The sequence below is a fragment of the Ambystoma mexicanum genome, chromosome 2p, assembly GCF_040938575.1.
Source record: "Ambystoma mexicanum isolate Mex_15411 chromosome 2p, UKY_AmexF1_1, whole genome shotgun sequence".
NCBI lineage: Eukaryota > Metazoa > Chordata > Amphibia > Caudata > Ambystomatidae > Ambystoma > Ambystoma mexicanum.
This window is the reverse complement of record NC_090923.1, coordinates 522,429,016-522,453,124: the sequence shown is the minus strand read 5'-3', so window position 1 is coordinate 522,453,124 and position 24,109 is coordinate 522,429,016. Positions and strand designations below refer to the sequence as shown.

General features: G+C 45.3%; 1 protein-coding gene across 2 annotated transcripts in view; it reads right to left on the bottom strand.

Moving 5' to 3' along the window:
- Nucleotides 1–24,109, bottom strand: part of MKRN2 (makorin ring finger protein 2) — a 279,152-nt gene that overhangs the window by 211,917 nt on the left and 43,126 nt on the right. For both annotated transcript variants that reach the window (XM_069643939.1, XM_069643940.1), the window contains one exon: nt 4,124–4,252. In XM_069643939.1, coding sequence (XP_069500040.1) covers nt 4,124–4,252 — 129 coding nt within the window. The remainder of the gene's footprint in view (nt 1–4,123; nt 4,253–24,109) is intronic.

Here is a 24,109-nt window from a genome sequence, read left to right as displayed (position 1 = left end):
TTAGTGCGCATCGTGAAGCAGGCTAAAAGCGCTTACTTACGTGCTTCCAGGCGCTTCTATTCCTCACGCGGGTTCGATCCTCAACTCTCATCAGCCCGCCATCCGCCATCGCCGGAACCCTGCAAAACAAGAGATATCATTACAAAAGACTTTTAAGACATTTGAAGTGCCCAGAACTTACCGTTCGTGCAGTTGACGACGGACAGCAGTCCTCTGAGGTCAAAAGGCCTGCACCCTTATCCAGTGAAGAAACTGGTTACGGCACCCTGCCCCGAGGCAGATGGAGAGCTCGGCGTTCACTTACCTAAGGTGAGGGCGTTAACCTTTGGGGTTCTACAGGAGAAGAGAAAGGGAAGAGGAGAGAGGCACCCAATAACCCCAGTTCATTAATCCCATATTTTCTATCTGCAGACATCTTACTCTTCGAGTCAGACACACAGTGCACAGAGGTCCAGCCCAAAGAGCCAACCGTGTGTTACACATCACCTTTGAAGATACGGCATTCACCCAGTCAAGACCGGCGCCTCTGCGGGAATCAGGTGAGCGTTACATAGACATGGAACGGGAGATCGGCAGGCTATGTGAAGGAGGACAGACCAGAGAAACAGGCAGAGTCGAGGAAAGCAGGGCATACACAGGGATCCCACAAAGCTTCCCGCAGTGGGTGGCAGGGGAGAGGGGGGGGTTTGAGGGATGCAGAGAGTACAATCGCTGGGAGTGCGACTGACAGAGCACATGAAACCCACCTTCCGTGTGCTGGAACGGCTTGCGGGACACCAGAGAAGTCTCTGGGTAGCTGAAGAAGCCACAGCAGGACATGGGAAACCCGAAGACAGCCAGAGAGCGACTGCCAGCACCCTGCAGGTAATAGGGTAGCTCAGGCTGAGGAGACCAGAGAGAACAAGAAACACTAAGTGAAATCAGGACTAACACATAAACCTTTGCTGACGCGCAGCAGCACAGTAAAGGGGGCCTGGGACTCACATTGGGAAAACATATCCCAAAGAGCATCAAGAGGAAATACGAACTTTGCATTTACAGTTGACCTTCACAGGCCTTGGCAGGGGAGTAAACCAAGGCTGTTGCATCAAGAAACATCAGATAAAGAGAACATTGAGTGTGACCAAGAAAAGAGGGTCGGGGACCATGCTGGGGAGATGCACCCCGACCAGTGACCAAGAACAATACAAAGCTAACGTGCACATGTGACACTCAGAGACCGTGGTAGGAGAGTAAACCAAGGCAGTGGGTGAAAACAGAGAAAAGGACAGTGAAAACGAGTTTGTGGAATACCCCATTTGGCAGGAGAGTGAACCAAGAAGGGGGACTGAGTGGAATGAGAAAACAGTGTCAGGGACCCTCACCACAGTCTGGAAGAAAAAGAAGGGCCTGGGAGGCAGGTCTGCCAGACATAATTTAGGACAAGCACTGAAGAGACAGAAAACACTTTGGATAAAGCTGAAAAAACTCTGGGGAAAGGGAAGCAACCCCTCGAGTCTTGTTGAACTTTGGTTTTGTACACCTTTTTGGAACTTTTGCTTGGAACTGCAAAGCTTGGCTGCAGGTCGCCAGCCAAAAGATATTTCCCTTGTCGCATTATATTAAGTTTAGCTTGTGAAGGATAGGTCAGGATTCGGACACAGAACGGCAAACTTTACTTTGGACATTCTGACACAGACGGTTTCATTACCTAGTTTTGTTTAAGCAGGGAAACCCCTCTAGAGATAGTTAGGATTTCCTCCAACCCCTCCCCAGTTTTTTTGTTAAAAAAGTATTTGCCAATCAACATGCCACCCTTGTGTCTGCCTCTTATTTCTAGACCCTCACAGTGGATAGCATAAGAAGAACGCATTAGAGGTGATGCCTCACCAACTGCAAGATCTGCATCTATCCAGAAGAAGCTAGTCTTAAATGAGAGCAAGTCCCAGGATACACTGGTAGGGACAGGGATCAAGAAGGCTGGCACGTACAATTTAGCTGGGGAACAACTTCAAAGAGTTCAATTATCTGATTATCAACTATATGTTTTGGTGCCATGGGATCTAGGAAACAAGAGGAGCAGCAGCAATATTGCAGGTGGCTAACTGGGTGCTGTAGTTTGCCTGGAGTATGTTGAGGGGTCGGGGGCATCCCTTCGGATGCCCTTGAAATGAACTGGGCAAAGCAGTCTCAGCTGGAGCCTACTGTGAGGTAATATGGAGTAATCACACAGAAGACAAGGTTATCGTGTCTGAAATAAACCTTTCTCTGAGGACTCTAGGTGTCTCAAGAGGAATGAGAAGTCATTTTTAAGTGGGCTATATATGGGAAAACAGAAATGGGGACTGGATACAATTTAGACCATGCCCATACCAATACCAGGAATGGTCTATTGACTGAGCAGGCTCTCTTATATCAAAGGCCGATCAAGGATATCCTTAACTGGATGGTGTAACCGCTACCCACAAGTTATCTTAGATCAAGCGTGTCATGGAGTGCCCTAGGTAGTATTTTGAGGAGTATATATTTACCAAACCATTTTGATAAATGGAGTTAAATTAAATTGTAGGTGCAAAAATGAATTACCTCCTACGCAACAGTGTAAAATGTATGTGGACAGGCAAACAAAACATTCTTAAACTTAAATAGAAAACATAACTAACAGTTCAATAGAAAAGATATCTGGCTACAAGCATTCATTTCTATGCACACATCACACATGTGCATCCTGAATCTAAACGCACACAGCGAGGTAATCATAAAAATACCTTTTGACAATGCATACATAGAAAAAGCATACTTTGTTTGTTACAAAGAATACTTCCCAGTAGTAATTATGTTTTGTATCTCATTATTGAGAAGATCCTATGGTTGTATGAAAACAAATAGGCATGTAAAAAGCTTCCATCCCCTCCATGGGCATCTACAGACACAAAAAAGGACAATGTAAACACAGCAGAAGGGGAACAGAAACAAATCTGAAGTTGAGTAGAAAGAAACCATTCCTCCTCTCACTGTGTGTTGCTTTTTTCCGACAGCCTCGTGCACACTGTTCAGAGAACAAATGCCCACTTTCAGACTGTTTCTTTATGGCCTTCAAGTTCATCCAATCAGATAACTAATACAAAAAATGTGTTTTGGTTTCTGTCAAGTCACTTGCTCTTTGCACGGCTCTCTGCTCTCAATCTGGATGGAAGATAAACTAGAATGGAAATATAAAAAAAAAGAAAAGTGACACTTGAAACGTTTTTAATGCATAAAAATGCCAGACAGGACACTAATCTGCTGGCCTAGAGCCACAACGGATTTAGGATGATCTAATTTCTGAGCCTACTCAGAAGCGCTTACTAAGCAAACTGCTACAGTCGGGAACAGGAAATGCTGGGCACAAGTAGTCACAGCAGCAACGTAAGGCCCCTGGGAGTCAGGCCTGCATTGATTTCCCGTTGAAGATAGAACTCTCTCTCTCTCTGGCACCTTATGGGAGTGAAAGGACCCCGTTTTTCAGAATCGGTGATGGCTGTGATGGGAACCTAGAGAGGGCTCAAGTATCCCTACTGTGTGTGCCCCGAGTTACTAGAGTAAAGATCCGCCTGATTGAAGATAATGATAGGCGGGATCTGCAGAATTATTATACTTAACCATTTGTTCTTGGCTTCAAGCTACATTTATTCTTTTTAAAAATATTTATATAGCGCAAACACTATAAAATAGATAATAGCGCTTTACAACATTAAAATAAACAAAACAGAGTAATAAAAATCAAAACAGACGAAAACAGTAAGATTAGTCAATGATCATTTATCAAGAAATGGGTTTAGTTCAGAGAAAAAAAGTGAGCCTTCAATAATTTCCTAACTGTAATAGGGATTCTGCTGTGCAAATGCAAGTAGGTGAGGTATTCCACATTTCCCATCAAACATTCTATTTTAGCAGTGCTTGAAGGCCGAGAGATTGCCTTATGCATCATAAGAAAGCAACCCAAATGCAAAGCGTTTTTTTTTTAGTATTGGTTCAATGTTTTTGGTAGATAATTTTCATATATAAATTGTAATGATTTAGTGATCGAGCTTTTTTGACTTTGTAGGTTTTGTTTTACTGGGCTCCAAGTGCTTAATACATGATGATTATGATAAGGAATTACCTGCAACGAGTCCCATAAGCACATTGACCTTTTTGGTAGAATTTACAGATGGTAGAAGGCTTGCTTGTAGTTAGGTCATGCGAAAACAAACACCGGTTTCCTTCTCTGCATACACCATGCATAAAATACCTATAGAATCAAACATAGACATAGCATTAATTCCATGATTATAGCCAGTAAAAGAGCTCAGCAGGTTACGCACTCAGCCCAGACATCAGTGTTCAGCCTCAAGGGCACAGGTACACACTCTAGGAAGCCTACTTAGCCCTGTAACTTTCATGGGTTGGTAAAATGGACATCACAACGTCTGGTAATAAGACCCATCATTACAGCACTTAGCAGTGGGAGGAATCGGTTACATTAAAGAATTAGTAATCTATTATATATCATGGCCGCGGTAGTTATGGTTAAGTTGCTAAACCCATAGGAAGAGCACTTTTTGGGCGACTTACAACTTCGCTCCCCCTGCACGAATCCTCACCAAACTTTGCAAAAAAAGTATATGGCCCATATTGCAAAGTTTGATGAGGTTTGGTCGGGGGGGGTGGGGCAAAGTTATAGGGGGGGGTCCCAACAGCCCAGTTCGCTGGACAGATTTTCACCAAATTGTCATCAAATTTGCGGTAGGAGCGGTGGCTTCGTCCCGAAAGCGTGCTTTTGTAAATTTGGTGGAAATCCGTCCAGTAGTTTATTTTTTTTTTAAAACGACCAAAAGGTAGGTCAAAAAAAAAAAATGTGCGATATCTATATCCGCTGCGCAGACACACTTCCCTGTTCGCTCCGCGGACAGGACACCGATTGGCCAATTGGCTTACGTCATGTTTGCGAACAAACAACGTGTTCGCTGATTGGAGTGAAGCGTGAGGTGCATCTCATTTTCTCGAAGCACCCACCATCTTGGATTCGCGGACAGCGGCTGCTGTACGCGGACATCGTGGTAAAATGTATTACAAAATACAACTTTGCACTTGTCAAACTTATCAAATAATCTCTGGGGAGTTGAGGGGTGATGAGGATGGAATGGGATATGGCTGCAAGATGCAAAAAAACAGGTGTCCTTTGCCACGAAGTCCGCGAACGGTCTGGATGTTCGCAAACGGTCCCGACAAGTTCGCGGACACTCCTGCATTAAACGGCTGGTGAAAAGCAGTTCTTGAATGGCTTATAACTTTGGCGCAACTTAACTAAACTGCATGAAGTTTTGCATTTATATTCTTAACCCGATTCGGAATGGGTTTGCAAAGTTTAGTGGGATTCTGTCAAGAGGGGACCAAATTAGAGGTGGGGTCCCAGAATATTGTAAAGGCTTATAAATGAGGTGCCATTTGACAAACCTACACAAAAGTTTGCAAAAGGATTTTAGGTCTATATATAAACGGTTTTGTAAAGTCTGAATGGATTTTGTCAAGTGGGGCTGAAATTGGGGGGGGGGGGTGCGGGGGTCACAAATATTGTAAAGGCTTATACATGAGGTGCCATTTGATGAATCTACACTTACATTGGCAAATTGCTTATAGATCAAGGTATAAATGTTTTTGCAAAGTTTGGTGGGCTTCTGTCAAGAGGGGGCAAAATTAGAGGTGGGGATCCCAAAATATTGTAAAATACACGTGGTGCCATTTGACGATTCTACACAAAGGTTTGCAAAACTATTATAGATCTAGATATGTATATTCTTGCAAAGTTTGGTGGGATTCTGTAAAGAGGGGGCAAAATAAGAGAGGGTCCAAAAATAATGAAAAGGCTTATAAATGTAGTGCAATTTGACAAATCTACACAAACATTTGCAAAAAGATGTTAAATCTAGATCTAAATGTTTATGTAAAGTCTGAATCGATTTTGTCAAGTGGGGCTAAGTTATATGACTATTGTAAGTGTATGCATTTGACACTTTTGAAAAAATAAAACATGGGCGAATTTCCAGCAAACCTGCAGTATTGGCAAGGACGATTAAAGCATGGTTTTGCAAATGTGCCCGTGTTTTATTTTTTGACAAGTGTCATAATGTAGGTACAAAAAAAGTGATAGCCCTTTGGTGACTGAGGTATAGGACAGCGGCCAGATTGTCCGGGTCATGGTATAAGGTCATGACGCAGACAATCTGGCTACTGACCATGACTGAAAAATGGTGTTAAAGTGGCCATATATACCTGGGACCGGCTATGTGGTAAAGTTATTCGAAGGTAGGATATGTTTGAAAGAGGAAAAAAAGTGCTTGTGGTAATATGTTCATATGGTAGGGAAGAGGAGCTGTGTACAGAACCGTGCCTTCTCTTTCCATGTTGGCTGTCTTGGAAAACGATTTTTCTTCCTACGGCATCCCGATGTAGGAGAAAGCAACAACCTTTCTGAGAGCATTGTGCTCATTGGATTTGGTGTGGCGGCGCATGTAGGTGATCCCGTAGGAGTACTGTCCAGGTAGTCTGCGATTGAGTACAAAAGTGCATTTCACTTTGGCAGTTTTAGCCTTTGGTACACTCCCAACAGTAGTAAAGAACTGGCACACCCATGATTCGATCTTGGTGCTAAAAGTAGGCCCTTCCTCTACCTCTTCTTCTTGGTCCTCTTCATAAATAGCAGTTTTGATAAAATGTTTCCAAGTATGTACTGTGTACTAGATTGTTAATGGATAATGAGTACGAAAAGGTGTAGGTGTGCAAGGGAAATTTTGAAGTTGAAAGTTCCTAGATCAGTAGAAAATAACGTTCCGAACAGTCTTCGAAGCACGGATCCGATAATAAAGTGCAGACACCTTCGCAAACACGTCACCATGCAGCACGCAAGCGTACGGTAACGTGGCACTGTCCAGAAGGTCTCTGATGAAGTCAGATGTTCCCGGATGTCTACGGATGCAAAATTATTTCAAAAAGTTGCAAAAAGTGTATAGACGTGGGAAATGGCAGAGTTTTAAGGTGAAACTTTGTAAATTGGACAAAAATATTGCTTATTGGGTAAGTATATTAGTAAGTTGTAGGACAATAGCATGTACTGGTAAAAACCCATGAAATTCACAGAAAGAACGTAATTAAGGTGACGTTATGGTTAAGTTGCACTAATAAAAACCTATGAAATTCAACATTGTTACAGGGACGTTATGGTTACAGGTAAAACTGAAAAACATCAGATATTCGCCAGTTATGGTAAGCTAAGCAAGCATAACTCGCGCCACCACCGTGCACTGCTAAGACTAACACCCATCATATCAAAGATGACATCACAAATGTCATTGATGACATCACATATCTGGCTCACTTATTTTGGTTCACTGAAAAATCTAGACAGGGTGATTTTATTCACCGACAATCAGAATATTAAAATGCAAAAGGTGCTGTATATCAAAACGTTAACCTTGTTGTATGTTCTTAAGTACTTTCCTTAGGGTTTGGTCTCAGCTCATGGTGCACATGCATGGGGCAATAGCAGGCCTCAAACACACAATTCATTTGTATACAGGAAAATTAACTTTAATGCCATTAACATTTTCTGATGATGCAGTTTCTTTCTTCCTTACTTTAGTTTCCCTGTATGTGTCACTGATTTATATGCATTGTGGGTCTTCATATGTATTGTTTGCACCATCACAAGTGTGTATTAAGTCTTGAATTGTTAGCTAGTTATTACATGTTTAACATTACACAATCACCCCTGGCAGCTTGTTACCAACATAATAAAAACAACCCCTTGTAGGTAGGGACTTTTCATCAACATTAATTTCACATGTGATGTCATCAATGACATTTGTGATGTCATCTTTGATGTCCTGAGTGTTAGTCTTAGCAGTGCACGGTAGGGCGCGAGTTACGTTTGCTTAGCTTACCATAACTGGCGAATTTCTGAGGTTTTTTGGGTTTTTACCTGTAACCAGAGCGTCCCTGTAACAATGTTTTTCCATTGAATTGCACAGCTTTTTATTAGTGCAACTTAACCATAACGTCCCCTTAGCTACGTTATATATTCAGAAGCAACTAGGAAAAATCACTCCATATAATTCATGAACCTCCATGCATGCCTGCACTGCTAAAAGGATGTGAATGGAGGAATATGCCGATTTAACAGCAAAGCTGAATTATTGCTCTGAAATGTTAATTTTTTTTAAACAATTTGAACTCTATACCCATCTGTTTTTTGAACATACAGATTTTATGTTGCCATTCCTCACAATGCACCCTAGCCGGCTCTATGCAGGGAGTATGAACAAATAAAGTTGCTGCCTCGCGGTTTTGCACTCAAGCTCAAACCGGTATTGGGCAGGATGCAATTTTGTCAAATTTGACCAACATGTTGTTTCAGTTCCTTTTGGTTTATCTGCTTCAGATTCTCCCGATGCCAGCGCACAGGTTTAGGAACATAAGAACCTTCAGACACTTGTATCAGATTCTCATTTCTTTATGCCACTGCTTTGACATCTCCTTCACCTCATAAAAAGTTATCAGAACTATTGTGTGGTGTTGTAAAGTTGCACACCACAAGGGAAAGTTATAGGATAAGGATCCAGTCTGAAAAATGTACCTACTTAAAAAATGCTGTTTTGTAATTTAAGTAGTGTGTTTAGTCAATCTGATACTTAAACGCAACAAGGGAGAGGTGGTAAATAACAGAGGTTGGTAATGGAGATAAAACAGGTGAATTATCGCTTTTAACCCAGTTGTAAAGATCATTGTGATTTCTGTGGCGTCCCTGGAGTTCCCAGAGGGAGTCCGATACATAAGGTGTTTTCCTTCACAATGTCAGATTTTCGATAGTAAGAAAACACAAGAAATTTGCCAATTATAGTAAGATATGCAACCACCATGCACTGCTAAAATGAACAACCAGGGTGAAAGATGACATCACAAATGGCAACATTGGTGACATCACATATCATACCAATTCTGATGAAGTGCCTACAAGTGGGTGTGTTTAGAATGTTGCTAGCAACATATCAAGGGTGATCGGGAGACCTCTCCCGAACCATTCCATGTATCCAAAAATGTACACATTTAAACCAAACTATAAACCTCCTTTAAATGTTTGCAGCACATACTGATGTGTGTTATTTAGCACAGCATGCTGTGGATGCAAGTCATGGTTGAATTGCCCAGGGCATGAGGCTCAACCATGACCCTATCCCCACCAAACCACCCCAGTTATCCACTGCACCTACCCTGCATCCTAGTTCAGTAACTTTACTTGGCGTAACAGCACCAAAACTTGCAGAAGTTGGGTCTGAATTGATCATGCATAATTTCATGGAGTTTCAATTAATGGTGCCAAGGTTATAAGCCAGGTATCCACAAATTTAGAACCTGGTTGAGGGATCTGTAGCTCAAATCTTCTCTTTCGTCGTAAACCAGTTTGATTCGAGTAAATTCCATTCAGATATTTCTTTTGTATTGGAATTGATACATAGTATTGCGTTCCTGTTTATTTTATCCTTCAAGATTTCACACATTAACGTTTTTTGTGTTGTTTCCCAAATAAACATCAAATTCTATTTCGTTTTTTGGAATGCAACCAATTAAAAATAGAGGCGATAGTCTAGTGTCTCTCGGCTGGGAAAGAAATATATAAGTCGAGAGGCAGAATTTGTGAATTCACTTCACAAAAGATATTTCTTGTTATAAACTCTGCTCCTACGATTTTAATACATAATACCTCCAATTCTTGGGATCTAAATATGACCTGGCTAGGGGATCTTTGTGATCCGCATCTGTCTAGTCAGGTCACACAAAAGCTGACCGGTTTCAGTGGTGTAAGAGGTGTTAAAACCACTTTCTTCAGGGCTAAAGGGACCCGCACTGATTAGTGTGCGGTCTAATTTCTTCTTCTTGTGGTAATGAATCTGTTATATTCAGTAGGAGGTCGCCCTGTACAGTAAAAAACAGCGGGAAGGGGGGTGGGAGAGATAAAAATGGGGGAAGTACTGTTAGGGTTATGTCCCACAGGTTACCTCAGAAAGGTTAAGAGTCAAGTAATGTCTGCATCTTACCCATCAAAGATGAAAAAAACACTCCCATTTGTCAGGGTCCTGGATTCACACAGGTATAGTTATTTAGAGTGTCCATAATCCGAATTTATCTTTCATTCCTTGCAAACCTATAGAGAAAGTATCATTTATGAATTTTCAGGTAGGATATAGTGGAATTCAAGAGGATTGCCATCCGGCAAGTTTTCATCTTTTTTGAATTGTGTAAAATTGATCATTAAAAACTAGCTCAATCATTTAAAAGGGTCAACTCGTAAGGAGTGTATGGGAGGACAGGTCCAGAAGACCCCCCCCCTCCCCGACATACCCCACCTACGTGAGGTTTGTGGCTCGTCAGGGGCCCCCCTGTCGCCAGGGCCCAGGTGACGGGGTGACTACTGATCGACACACAGGACTGATCGTGTTGTACTGTAACAGACCATGGACACCATTTTGGAAGCCTCAGGACTCCATTTTAGATACTAGCGACCCGAACACCACCGAGACAGCCTGCCTGCGAATGCTGCAGCTCGGCCCTCACTCACAGAGGGCCATGCCCTTCCCCGGCGCCTCCACACAATGGCAGATCCGCTGAAGGCCCGTTCCCACGAGCAACCAGACACGAAAAAGTATCAGAAAAAACACTATCATTTCCCTTCCGCAATACATCACTGTCCCCGAAGTGACCTGACTCGCAGTTCAAGTCTGGAAAATAACAGAAAACCATCCTAATAGAACAGGCCTCGACCCCGCATCTAACCCCTAACATGTAAACCATATGGTGCCGACACCCTCCTCACATGAACCCCTATCGATGTTCAACAACCTCCTAAAGCCTAACGAATCATAAGGGTTATGTTAGTTATGCACATTTATGTTTTAGGGATGGGATGAAAGTTCATAAGTGTCGGTAAAGTAAGCATGGTCTCAGCTCATACACGATACCATGTGCCTGGAATACTTAACAAAAAGAAACTGGTACAGGCCACCTAGTGCTAACTAACGAATGCAGCTAAGTACAAAGAAAGGCAGAAAAAGCATTACTACAAGCATTTGTGTGTTGCATAGAGGGACACGTTTAAACGTACAAGCCAGAATGGAAATGTATTATCACCTCTGAATGTATTGCTTCTATGCTCCCGAGTACACCACCAAACCTAATGCTACCTCATGTGTTATTCAGATACTACCGTGTGAAAGTGCTAAAATATAGTTGTCTGGTGTTTATTGATGTATGAGACACTACCAAATTATTGTAGACAAAAATACTACACGAGTGTATAGACAGTAGAAATGTGTGATCGCTTTAATTTCACTAACTTTATTAATCATTTCCTTGTTTTACATAGTTTGCAGCCCAAACACAGAGAATTGCTCAGACACATACACCTCAAGGCCATGCCATCTCCTCTCCCCTTCCCTCCCCTCCCACCAAGGCACGCCAGGACAACCCTCACCTCCCTCCATTCTGCTGGATCAGCTTCAAGTATTCACCTTCCCCTATGTCCGAGACCGCCATGGTCGGCCAGATGAATTATTTAAAACCCAGTCCTAAAACCCCACTGCCACAAGGGGCCAGAGGTACACCCTCGCTGATCTAGTGGTACTCCGGTTCACCCCAAGTTAATGGGCCTTGGAGAGCAGATATTCAACCCTGTACTAACACATCATAAAGTAATTCTTTACTACATCTAACGAGACCAGAATGACAGTGCAGCTCACCTCATGCCCTCAGACCAGACACCCAGGTTTATGACACCCGGTCAACAGGTCAGAAGTAAAAGTGTCTTGATGTATTGGTAAAGCCTCACATCATATGTATTCCTCCTGTGTCCTATTAACCCTTAGAGTAACATATTGCAGGATTTACAGGACAACCGGAATTATCTAAACGGATGAATGTTTGTGTGTGTGTGGCCACAAGGGCAGAATGTCAGGGCAAATCGTCCATCAACGACACTGACCGCGCCTGGCCTGGCAGCCCCACCCCGATGAGCCCAGCTGACCTATCCGCCCCAAGTTGGCACCACGCTGATGTCCACCAATCATGGAGCTGCTCGTCACTACTGCACCTATAGTTAGTCGACGCCACCCAATCCCCAAGACTATGTGCCCCCTATAGCGTGTAGGCTTTTTATGACGAAATTTTGTAATAAATAAGACTGTCTTTGCTACTGTCAGACAGAACGCTCTTGGAGTTTGCAGAGTCCTTTGCATGCCCTATTTGATTAGATAAAGAACCTTTTACATTTACCCGCACTTGGTCTTGGCTTCATTCCCTCTTGGGGTGTGTCCGTTACTGCCTCTCATTGCGGGGAGGGTAATGCCTTTTGGGGACGCTTGCCTTCAGGAGTTTGGCCTAAGGTACACATCGACCCTTTGGGAGGTTCTCCATCCCATCAAGTAACTTGGTAAATTATATAATGTGGGAGTCTGCAGTGGACTACTCCTGAAGGGGGCACTCTCTGTGGGTTGGATCGCGTCTAAGGGAGGGGATGTTAATACAAAAATGCACCTCGCGGGGTACATGCATGTTTGCGCAGGATATCAATCAGCCCAGAACACAGATAAATGGATGACGCGTCAAGGATATAGTATAAACTACACAAAATGTCCTATGGCAGATTAGCGGGAGGCTCGTAAAACGAGGCAACTTGAAAAGGCGCCATCTCGCTGCTGTGGTCGTTTTTGCTTACCTCACTCCTAGCGATTCATTTCCGAAAGGGACGTCAGTTCGCAGAGCAGTGTAGAATATGTTCAGTATCCATGGGCGCTTGATCACGTGACTCACTACGTTCCGGTCGTGATGCCGGGAAAAGTCTTAGACACTAAAGGAGGACCACGGGCATGGTGGCCATCTTGGTGTAGTGTGTTGATGTAATGTGTTGGGAACGGCAGGCCTTCCTAGGTTATGCAAGGAAGGCATTTCAAAAGTACTAAAAGCCTCTGTCAATTAAGAATTCCCCAAATCGATGAACCAAGGGCATTGGAGTTATTTGTGCAAGAGTAAATGGTGTATATTCAAAACCACTCGAAGGGAACTCCATTGCAAGGCTAGTGTTCGCGGATGGATTACTAATCCATTCATTATGCGCTGCAAAGCCGGAAAGGGAGTGACTGGGCAAGGAATGTGCATACTACTGCGCCGATGGTTATGAATTATCAAATATCAATGTGCGTTAGCATGGTGTGATGTTACACAAAGTCATAAATCAAAACAGTTGGTACAACATTCTGAACATAACAACTGGTGTGACATTATAGAATGTAGTTGTGTTGTGAAAAGAAACATCCCGTCAAACTCACCACGAAGCTTGAACAAACCAACCAAAGGGTCACAGAAGTGGAACAATGCCTGGGGGAAGTCTAAGACCGATCCCAAGATCACACTGCTGTTTTGGGGGAGATCAAATGCACGATCCAAACCCTACAGGACAGATGCGCGATCCAAGAGTTCAAATAGGAGGACCTCAAGAATAGGGCCCAGTGCAACAACCTACGGATTCGGGGTATCCCATCCTCTGTCCCAGATAAGGACCTCCCAGAGTACCTGGGGAACTTCTTTCAGGCCCTTCTCCCCCAATTAGACAAACCTCAGCTGCTGTTGGACCGTACTCATAGGCTACACCCTCGGCGCAGAGTGGAATCGGACCCCCCCCCCCCCCCCAATCCTCTGATGTAATAACGAGAGTGCATTTTTTACACGACGAAAGAAGCCATTTCGGCAATACGTCGCTCCCGGGATGAGCTGTCCTTCCAAGGTTCTACCCTCCTAATCTATCAAGACCTCTCACTTTACAGAAAAGGAAATCCCTCTGCCTTTTGACTATTTTCCTCCAAAGCCATCAGATTTGTTACAGATGGCTGTTTCCAACAACGCTCCAGTTTACTTACAATGGCTCCCTCCGGAGAATCAGCCATTTGGAAGACGCCGAGAAGATTTTGCACTCAGACTCCCCTGGAGTGCCCCAACCCTTACTGCAGCAAACAACAAAGGCGGAGCTCCTATTTCCCCACCGAAACCCAGGGGAGCTTCTTGGTCTAAAGTACTGAGGTATGGGAGGAAAAAATAACTGATAGAATGCCACCTAAAGGACCCCTGCTTCTCCCTACCCCTCCAATTCCCCAGCCTCTTCTATGGAAAATGCTGACCCTACATTCTTTAGCTACAGACTCTACGGTGGGCCCCCCACAGTTCATGCCCGCTTCCAAGGTACAGATCATCTACGAGTCCTTGGAATGATTTTCTCCGGTTACTTGACCCTGCCATGTTGGCGGGTGCATGGTTCTGGCCCAGTTGGCCATGGGGGGAAAGTTCTGATCCTGAAACCCCAGACACTCCCTTGAATACATTTCTGTTCTCCCTCAGATTAAAAGTTCAGATGCAGAGTGATTTCCAGCTATGGCTCCTTTACAGTGACAGCTGATCCTGGCCTGTCCCGGCCTCCTCGCCCAGTCAACCCTGTAGATGCAGATGCTGCCCCGGATTGCCAAACTTTACGATTTGTCTCCCTTAATGTTAAGGGTCTGAACTCTCCCGCCAAACGTAAATAGATTATACAACGACTTCTGGATGAAGACGCCAGAGTGGCTTTATTACAGGAGGCTCACTTGCTTCCGCTGGACTTTGGGCGTCTTAGGTCCAGATGCTTCCCGCTGCAGTTCTTAGCCTCTGATGGCACCAAGAAAGGGGGGACTGCGATTCTTTTCGGGAAAGGCCTGAACCCGCATATCTTGGACACAAAACTGTGCCCTGAAGGCTGCTAAATCGCTATCAAATGCCTCTTGCTGGGCCAACTATAAACGTTTGTTTCCTTATATGCCCCAACATAGGACAGTCCGCCTTCTATGACTCCCTGGGCACGACCCGCTCTTCCTTCTCAGAAGGTCAGATGGTTATCAGAGGCAACTTTAATGGGGTTCTGGACCCCATGAACGACAAATAACATCCACCTTCTCCAAAAGATTTCAATACGGCACTGGGCCTCCTACGCCTCTTCAGAACCCTAGAGGTGGTGGACTCGTGGAGGGTGCTTTACCCCACGGAGAGGGATTTCTCGTTCTACACCTATATTCATAGGACCTTCTCAAGAATCGACCTCCTCCTGACATCGCCACAACTACTAACTTATGTAAAGGAAGTGTCTATTGGGACAAGAACCCTATCTCACCATGCTACTGTGGTACTGGAACTCAGTACACCAACCCACTACACACTTACCACACTGCTGGGCCTTGTTCAACCCGATACTCCATGACATGCCCCTTAGAGACTCAGTCACACCACTATTCGAAAATTCTTCAGCGAAAATCTGAATGAAGACACCTCCCCAGCGAACACCCGGGATGCCATGAAGGCGGTGGTCCGGGAGGAATTGATTGCACAAGGTGTGGCATACCACAAATCCAGGCGACCAACCCGCCTGGCCCTTGAAGAGGAACTCGTGGAAACTGAAAAAAAAACACAAATTGAAAGGTCGGTCCCCGAAGACACAGCGAGCCATCTGTGTCACCCGCAAGAAAATTGAGTCTCACTCCGCTGAACACACGGCTTACCTCCTGGCCAAAAATACACCAAAAATAATAAAGCAAATAAACTGCTAGTGAGCAAACAAGCTAAAGAGAGGCAGAACATCACAATTATCGGTCTGCGGGACCACCAAGCCATTGTGAAATATGCAGAACAGGAGAAGCAGCGACTGGCGGCGGCTCATCTGGCTTAGTTGATGACCGCACCCCCCAAGAGACTGAAGTGAACAAAGAAAATACCTACAGAAGGCAGCACTACCACACCTGAAGGACTCAGCTCGATAAGACCTAGATGCTGCGATTACGGGCGAGGAAATAGAGGCTGCTATTAAATCTCTCAAATCTCAAGCTCCTGAACCAGATGGGTTTTCCACCAGGTTCTATAATATCTTCTGGCCACAGTTAATTGCTCCCTTGGTAGCCCTTTTTAACTCCTTCAGGGAATCGGGATCTGTCACTCCCTCTGTGTTGGAATCCATTATGATCCTGCAACCCAAACCTGGGAAAGACCTCAACAGACCCATCGCCTTGCTAAATATAGACGCCAACATCTATTCTAAAATTCTGGCCAATCACCTGTCACCCATTCTACGCGGCATAATCCATCTGGACCAATCAGGCTTTATCAGAAATAGGTCCACTGGGGAGAATATTCGCAGAGCCCTGGATGTGGTCGACCTCACTGCTCGTAACTCCCAGCAACTCGTGCTGATGGCCCTGGATGCCACTAAGACGTTTGACAGGGTGGACTGGGCCTTTATGCGCCAAACCCTGAGGCCTTCTGCTTTGGGCCTGCATTCCAGAAGATGGTCCTGGCCAACTATCAATCCCCGAAAACTCTTTAGGGTCAATGGCGCTCTCTCCAATCTGATCTCTCTAACCTGCGGGACCAGGCAGGGGTGCCCGCTGTGTCTACTGCTTTTTGCTTTGGTTATGGAACCCTTTGCCCAAAGAATTAGAGCTAATGTAAATATCAAAGGCCCCCAGATTGGCCCCACCAAACATAAAATAGCCCTCTATGCAGACGATGTCCTGCTCACTTTTTCGGAAGCCACGGGGAGATATGGTAAGATGTATGCTATGTCATGATGTTATTTGATGTGGAACCGCTCTGCTCCATTTTAAAAATAAACAGTTTAAAAAAATAAGAAAAAGCATACTGATGTTCCTCCCATGTCCATAAAGTGTCAATTTGTTCGGATGAGCTTGCAACGTTTTCATTAACCCATATGATACACTATATTAGCGAAACAGGAACTCTGTTCTTTCCTGCCGACAATGCTACGAAAATTGTTACCCACTAACCCACCTACTACATAACTCGTAAAAAGAAGGCACTAAAGCCACCACTAAATTTATCTTAGCAACCTACAGTCACTTTCCAAAAGGTCAGTATCGGCACGGCTGTGGTGCTTTGTATGCTGCACTGTTGCCACAGGCGCTTTTTAAAAAAATAAATCGGCCAGCTTCCACTCTGCGCCCTCAGCAACTCATCCATAAGAGGAGTGTGCAACTTGTCCTTGGCCTGAATGCCAGGGATCGTATCTCTGCTGGACTAAAAGGGCTGCAATAGCTCACAGTGGCTGCGAACAATAAACTAAAAGCCCTGTGCATTATGCAGAAGGCCTTCTGGTCCCTGGGACCTCAATACCTTACACTGTCACTTCCTAAATATCTGCTTGCTACAGCTTTTCCCTCATCCGCCTCATACTCCTCAGGGCCAGTTGCTTCTACACACAACCACATGGTGGTAGAGGTGTTTCTTCTGCTGCGGCCTCCCTGTGGAACACGCTCTGTCTCCCTGGAGCTTAAGGAGAAGCATTGTAGGGTCTGAAAGTACCTGAAAATCTTTCCATGTGCTTCTTTTTCCTCTCCTCTTTCTTACTCACTTAATGGCTAAAAAGTATTGTGTACTGCTTTCCTACCCACCTTATAATCTGTGCTCCAGGCCACCTCCCTCCCTACAGTTCCACCCCTGCACTGGCTTTCTACCAACCCCCACACTTGGGGACTGTTTTCTATAACCCCTAACAGTCCAGCCACCACTTCATGTCTACACTTATCCTTGCACTTGTCAGCACCGGCCGTAGTTACATGTATTTATATTTTTTTATTGTTCGCATTTACTGCAGTTTGCCCTCACCCTTCCCATTCACTTGCGCACTCTCAATGTCAGCTGGCCTAGAGGAATCAATGTCTGTGTGGCTTCTGCTCCGTCTCCCTTACAACAGCGAGTCTTCACACACTTGTATGTAGGCGCGATACAAATGGCACAAAATACCATAGCACATCAGATCATATAATATAATGCACACACTGCATTCATAACATGATGCCTGCCACGTACCTTGTACACTTCACAATATTGTCTTCCCAATGTAATGTATGTACTACAAATATCAGAAAAGTGAACCCACAAAAGCAGCAGGGAATGAATTTTAGCAACGTTCGGCAAGTGCATGCATAAAAACAGGATGCATGAACCTTACCTTACCTACATTTATCGGTACAAACAAACCTTCTGTCACAATGTTTATGTAAACACCACACTGCCCAATGGCTTAGCCTCCACATGGCCAATGCCATAGGTGCCATACTAAAAAGAGCCGGATGTGCCACAGAATCTGCAGCATTACCATTCTAGAAACCAGAGGGGGAAGGGGAAGAATGTCAAACAGGGGTGGGGATTGTGTCTTTAGGATTGTCTCTAAAAATACGTACATTATTTTTTCTTTTCGTCGTGTTTTTGTTATGTGCGTGCCTGAATACTGTTTTTTCCCCTTGTTTTTCTCCCTTTTGCTCACTGTTTGCTTCTGCACCTCGCATTTTTTCTAGACAAGAAGATGAACGCTTATCTTACATTTCTACAGAATTCTCTGCAACGCTACGTGTAGAGTGGCAAACACAACAGCTTTGCCAATGGCGGTAAAAATAAATGCCATTTCCTTGAAACCACTGCAAATCTGGCTGGTTACTAATGCTTTCATAGTCAGTGCAGAACATCCCAACACTGCACATAAAGTCGCACTTGCTTCTGTTTATCCAACATCTCCCGATGTTACGCTCACCTGGACCCCACAGGGGTGTCGATCGGACCCGGACAGATGTGTTCTCTTTCAACGTGATGCGTAGTGCCGAGATGACTGTCTGGGCTGGCCTGCCTATTCTTGTCTGCTGGACCCGAAGAAGTATTTTCCTGCAAGTGGAGACAGGGATTAACCACCTGTGGGTTTTAATGATGGCCTCCCAACTGTTCTCGCTCTCCCCCACTAATCACCTCTGTTATCCCCTTAGTAACCTCACCTTATGTTCGTAAAAGAGGAGCTCTCCACCCTGCTCGTCTTGCAGGGGTGCGTAGATACCAGTTACTTCACTGGTTTGAAGGCGTTGGGAGAGTTCCGGGAAGTATTGACTCTGAAGTCCCTGGCAGGATTGGTAAGTATCAAGTTCAAAGAGTTCAATGTGCCCGATGTTCACTCTTGTCCCCTTCCTTCCTTAAGTTGCAACTGAGTTCGTGAGAAGAAGGTCTCGTAGCTGCTGCTGGCGTTCAGGTAAGAGGCTGTGTTACCCAACGCTGTCCGGTAACTATTGCATGCATTAATGTGTTGTTTTTCTCCCTATTTACAGATGCGGCAAATGAAAATGTGGAGAGTTATGGAATACCACCGCCGGTGGTAAATCTAAGTCTATGGTGGTAAGAGGTTGTATTTATTGATTCCCTTGGCTCACCTTGTTTTTTCTTGTGTCCCCTAGGTGCCGGATTACGGCGAAGAAATGATGGAGACAGTGCAGGTCGAAAGATGCTGTGAGAACTGGCGAGTATGGCGCTGTGCTGGAGCTGGCGAAGTGATGCGTGCAGGACTGATGTACTTTCCAGGTCCAGAGATGAAATGGTTCCGGAATTAGGTGAGGCATTTGAAATGAGTTAGTTTTCTAACCTTGTCCTTTTTTTCTTCTTTATTCTAGGAGCTCCGGATTTGAGGTGGGCATGGCAGAACACTGGATGCTGGCTGCAGGCACGCGGGCGTGGTAGAAGACTGGATGCTGGCTGCAGGCATGGTGAGCGTCACGCTGCTGGGTGCAGAATAACGCGAAGCATGTGCTGCTGTTCGGGTGTGGTTTAAATAGCCTCCAAAGTAGTTCCAGGTAAGAAGTTCCCTAGAGCCACGCCCGAGTAAAAAATAGTCCCTGTAAAAATAGTCCCATCCAGGCCTCATGTAGGCTTGGACTCTTTTGCAGCATGGTCTGCATCAGGTAAGTAAAGTCTAGGAGCCTGGCGCCTATGGCGCCAGGACTGAACCCAGACAGCCCCTAGCCGGGGCTGCTGAGGTTTAAACAAATGTCTGGATGCCTGCTTCCGGAGCTGAGGGCCTTGGTCCTGATGCCCGGGGGTAGGCATCATGACACTCTACCTCTAGCTGTGGAAACTTTACACCAGCATTCTCCCATTGTCCTCTTCGTGTCATCGATGAGAAAATCAACTTTGCAGTAGGAAACATCTGCATCACAGCTGACAACAACTTCTTTAAGTAAGCGAGCAAACGAGAGCACGACATGTGCGCCAAATGTAGTCCTCCAAAATGCACGACCACCACATCTACAGTACCAACAGAGGCCACACATTTGCTAAGGAGGTCCACGCACCAGAAAGCCCACTCAAACTGTGACCCCAAAAAGCCTGCACTGCTTCCAACTGAAAGTCAGTATCGAAGCCTCTTTCCACAGCATACCTAGATCGTGTACAGAGATATCACAGACTATAAGCACTCGCTGTCTGCCCATCTCTGCCAACCTCACTGCATCGAACTGTGGGTGAATATGTCACCACCCCTCCCGGTGAATCACACCCTCGAATCCGCATTGGAGAATTCCCACAGTTCCATTTGCAAAGCCTTGTTAGGCAGAAACCTGTGCAGTTCCCTTAGGGGCCACTGCAAAAGATTTAAGACTACAGGGGTTTGGCGGTAAACCCACTTGGTAGCAGTCTGTACCACACAGATTCACTTGGTAGCGGTGGGTGAGAAGTCAGACTTCCCTCAAGAAGAGTTAGGCAGTATACAAAATAGGTACAGAAATACAGTAGCACAAGCAAACACTGACCAGAGCTTGGGTGTAAAAGTATATACTTATTTATTTAACACACTCTTATAAAACACACTAGCACTAAATTGGTACGATAAGTTCAAAATACAATCACTATTATCATATGTACATCCCTGATTACTTATTGGACAAGTCTTAGTTAACACCACTTATTTCCAGACAGAGATGAGCGCCTAACGTTCGATGGCACTCCAATAAGTTAAATAAAGAGGGAGGGAAAAGCAGAATAGTGTGTATGCTTCCATAAAACACTTTCTAAAGAACCACAGCAAGTTTAGGAAGGCACAGTCTACTGGTGAGCAAGGAAGTTTAGGCGCCAGGCCGACTTTCAAGGGAGCCGGCCGGAAGATGCCCAAGATCAGACAGTTACACAGAGTCTTCGACGTTTGTGGCGGTAGTTCGAAAAAGGTTTAGTTCAGTGCAGAAAAGTTAGCTAAGGTGTCCCAGGCTAACCCAGGTTCGAGAGATGAGGATTTAATACACCCCGTTGAAACGGTTGCAAGGGAAGCCAGGCGGAACACGGTACCTTAAATGGAGAGGATCCTCCAGCGGGGGTATTTGTTCCTGGCAGCGGGTGCAAGTCGCAGCGTCGTCCAGAGGAAGAGAAGATCTCGTCGTGGAGGAAGGATGAAGGTCGTTGCACTCCCAGGGAAGAAACCAGCCGCGGAGTTCTCCGGTACAAAAAGGTACTACCCTTTCGGTTTGTGGTAGTGGTGAAAACGTGGTATCCCGGTCGCCGGGGTGCTTGGCACAGGCAAGGCGGCCACGAGATGCTCCAGGAAGGCGAAAAGAAGGTAGACTGGTTATCCCCACCAGTCGAAGGAAGAAGACTCTCCGGGCTGGAGATCTCCTCTGTCGTTGGGAAAAGTGGTGAGACGGTTCAGCAGGGCTCCACCGGTGGTGTTGTCGTTGCAAGCCGGCTCAGCTTCTACCTCCTCAGATTCTTAGGTCCTGTGGTGACTTCTGAAGTTCCAGTCCCCAAAGCCCTGCTTTTATGCAGCACACCCCCATTCACTCAGCCTAGCTGTCAATCAAACATGCTAAGTGGTGAACCAGCCATCTTACCACTTGGGCCAATCACACAAGAGTGCGACTTGAGTTACCAAGGTAACTCAGTCCAGGGTGCCTAAACCCCCTCCGACACACCCTGTGGTACCCAGACAGAGTGCCACCACTTTTGGAGGCTTCTGTGGAGAAGCCCGCCAAAAAGTGGAACAAAGGGCTCGACTTGGGTTGGAGTCACAGAAGAGAACACACACGCCATTTTAGAATCGAGTTCTGACAAAAAATACCAACCGGCGAATTAATATTAAATAAATAAACCGGCGGTATGTTCGAGGCTATAAGAATTAAATATTTAAAGTTGGTAGCCTCGAACAATGGGAAAATCCCATAGAGATATATTCGCGGTCGAATTTAAAAAGTAGGATCCACTGCCACCAGCCAAAACTCGATCAGGGTGGATGGAGAGGTGCCCCCTCGAACAGACCCCGGGGCAATCGAATTGCCCCGACCAGTACGTCCACAATATGATGGTTTGTACTGGTTTCTGTTCATAATTTGGGACTAGCAAAGCCAATGGTGACTTTACATGCCCTGGGAGACAGTAGTCAGTCCCAGGGTATAGAGTCTATGTTGGGCGGTCGCTACGACAGCCCTGGGTTACGGCACGGAGGGTGCTGTGTAACCCACATCAAAAAACCACATGAGACCCTATGGAGTAAAAGACCCCATAGCCCATAAAACACATGAAAAGTTAAAGGAACACCTCAAATCATGTCTAAGAGTGGGAGCAAAAGAATCTCACTCTTAGCAGTAGAGAAAAAAATAAACCCCAAAAATCCAGCAACGCTGCTGGGGGACTCACTAGGTTTGGGAAATTAGCCTTACAGAGAATTCTCCCTAACAAGCCTCCATATTCAGAAGGCCACACGATGTGGCACGTGAGCTTTTCCAGCTACAGCTAGGGCCACGCCCCAGTAAAGCAGACATAATAATTCTTCCCATTGCACTCACTTTTCCAACACTAACTTAGTGGCGCCTACTGGCGAATATAAAATTTGAAAACGCCTGCACCAATCACATACTGAACCTCGGTATTGCACACTATCATTTATGTACACAACTCCATATTTCCTGTTAAACACTCAGAGAGCACGTTCCCTTTGCTTCCAAAGCCGCGCCACCAGAAACGTTTCCTACAGGATGCCCCATTTCAGCATCCACAATGATCCTGCGGCACACCCAGCACACCTTTTGCCATGCACACAACAGTCCACACTTACCCGCACCCAGCACAACACTATGAATCCATGCATGCGACCATGTGGGCAGCTAACATTGTGCACAAATGTAATATATGTAGCAGCACTTCAACCCAACTCCGTCACACCATAAAACACCCATTCAGGAAAACAGGTCACAATTAGCAGCATCCACAAACATACCACACTCCATCACCCCTACCTGCTGCCATTCCCAAAGTATTGAGACTACCAACCTAACCACAAAATGTTCACAACATTGGCCCCATTTCAACAAATCTGCACACAGCATAGTATAGAACCCATACAAGCTGAACTTCAACCATACTCTCTGCCATACTGCCAATATGCACACACTGCACCCAGTGCCCACTGCATGACTTTTCATTGCACCATCTCCAATCGCACATCCAAAACTTTACCATGTTCTACCAGTGACCTCACCTGCGGAAACAAACCCATACCTGCCAGCTCACTTCTGCTGCTCTATGGCGTCTGAAATGTACTCCACAACCATTCTTTACAGGTTACCACCCTCTACCAGATACAAAGTCAAAATTGCATTAGTGGTGTGGGTTTCCTCAAACGCTAGGCTCTTCAATGCATGGCCTACGGCCTTCGGCCATTCACCCAATAGCCCAAGCCTTGAACACAGGCACTGCAACGTAATGCCACCATGCATGTGACCATAACACCAACTACGCCTATCAACATACACACCACTGCCACCAGCACTCCTACCCAACCTGCACACGCACCCGCCAATCATACTGAACCTCTGCATTGCACCCAATCACAAAAGGGGTTGCGATCCAGACAATCCAAAAACATACCAGTGCCTCCACCACCTCTACCCCCACCCATTCACAAAGTATTGTGTCACTACCAATCTACCCACAACCTTTTGCACAACATTGACCCTACTTCAACAAATCAGCAGACCGCATAGTAACCACACACATTTAAGGTGCACTTCTACCATATCCTCTTCCATACTGACAGTATGTAAACCCAGCACCCAGTGCCCACACTGCATGACTTTTCACCTAACCATGGCCAAGTGTACATCAAAAACTTTAGCATCTTGTAACAGTGTCCTCACCTGCGAAACAAAACATGCACGCCCGACAGCTCACTTCTGCTGCT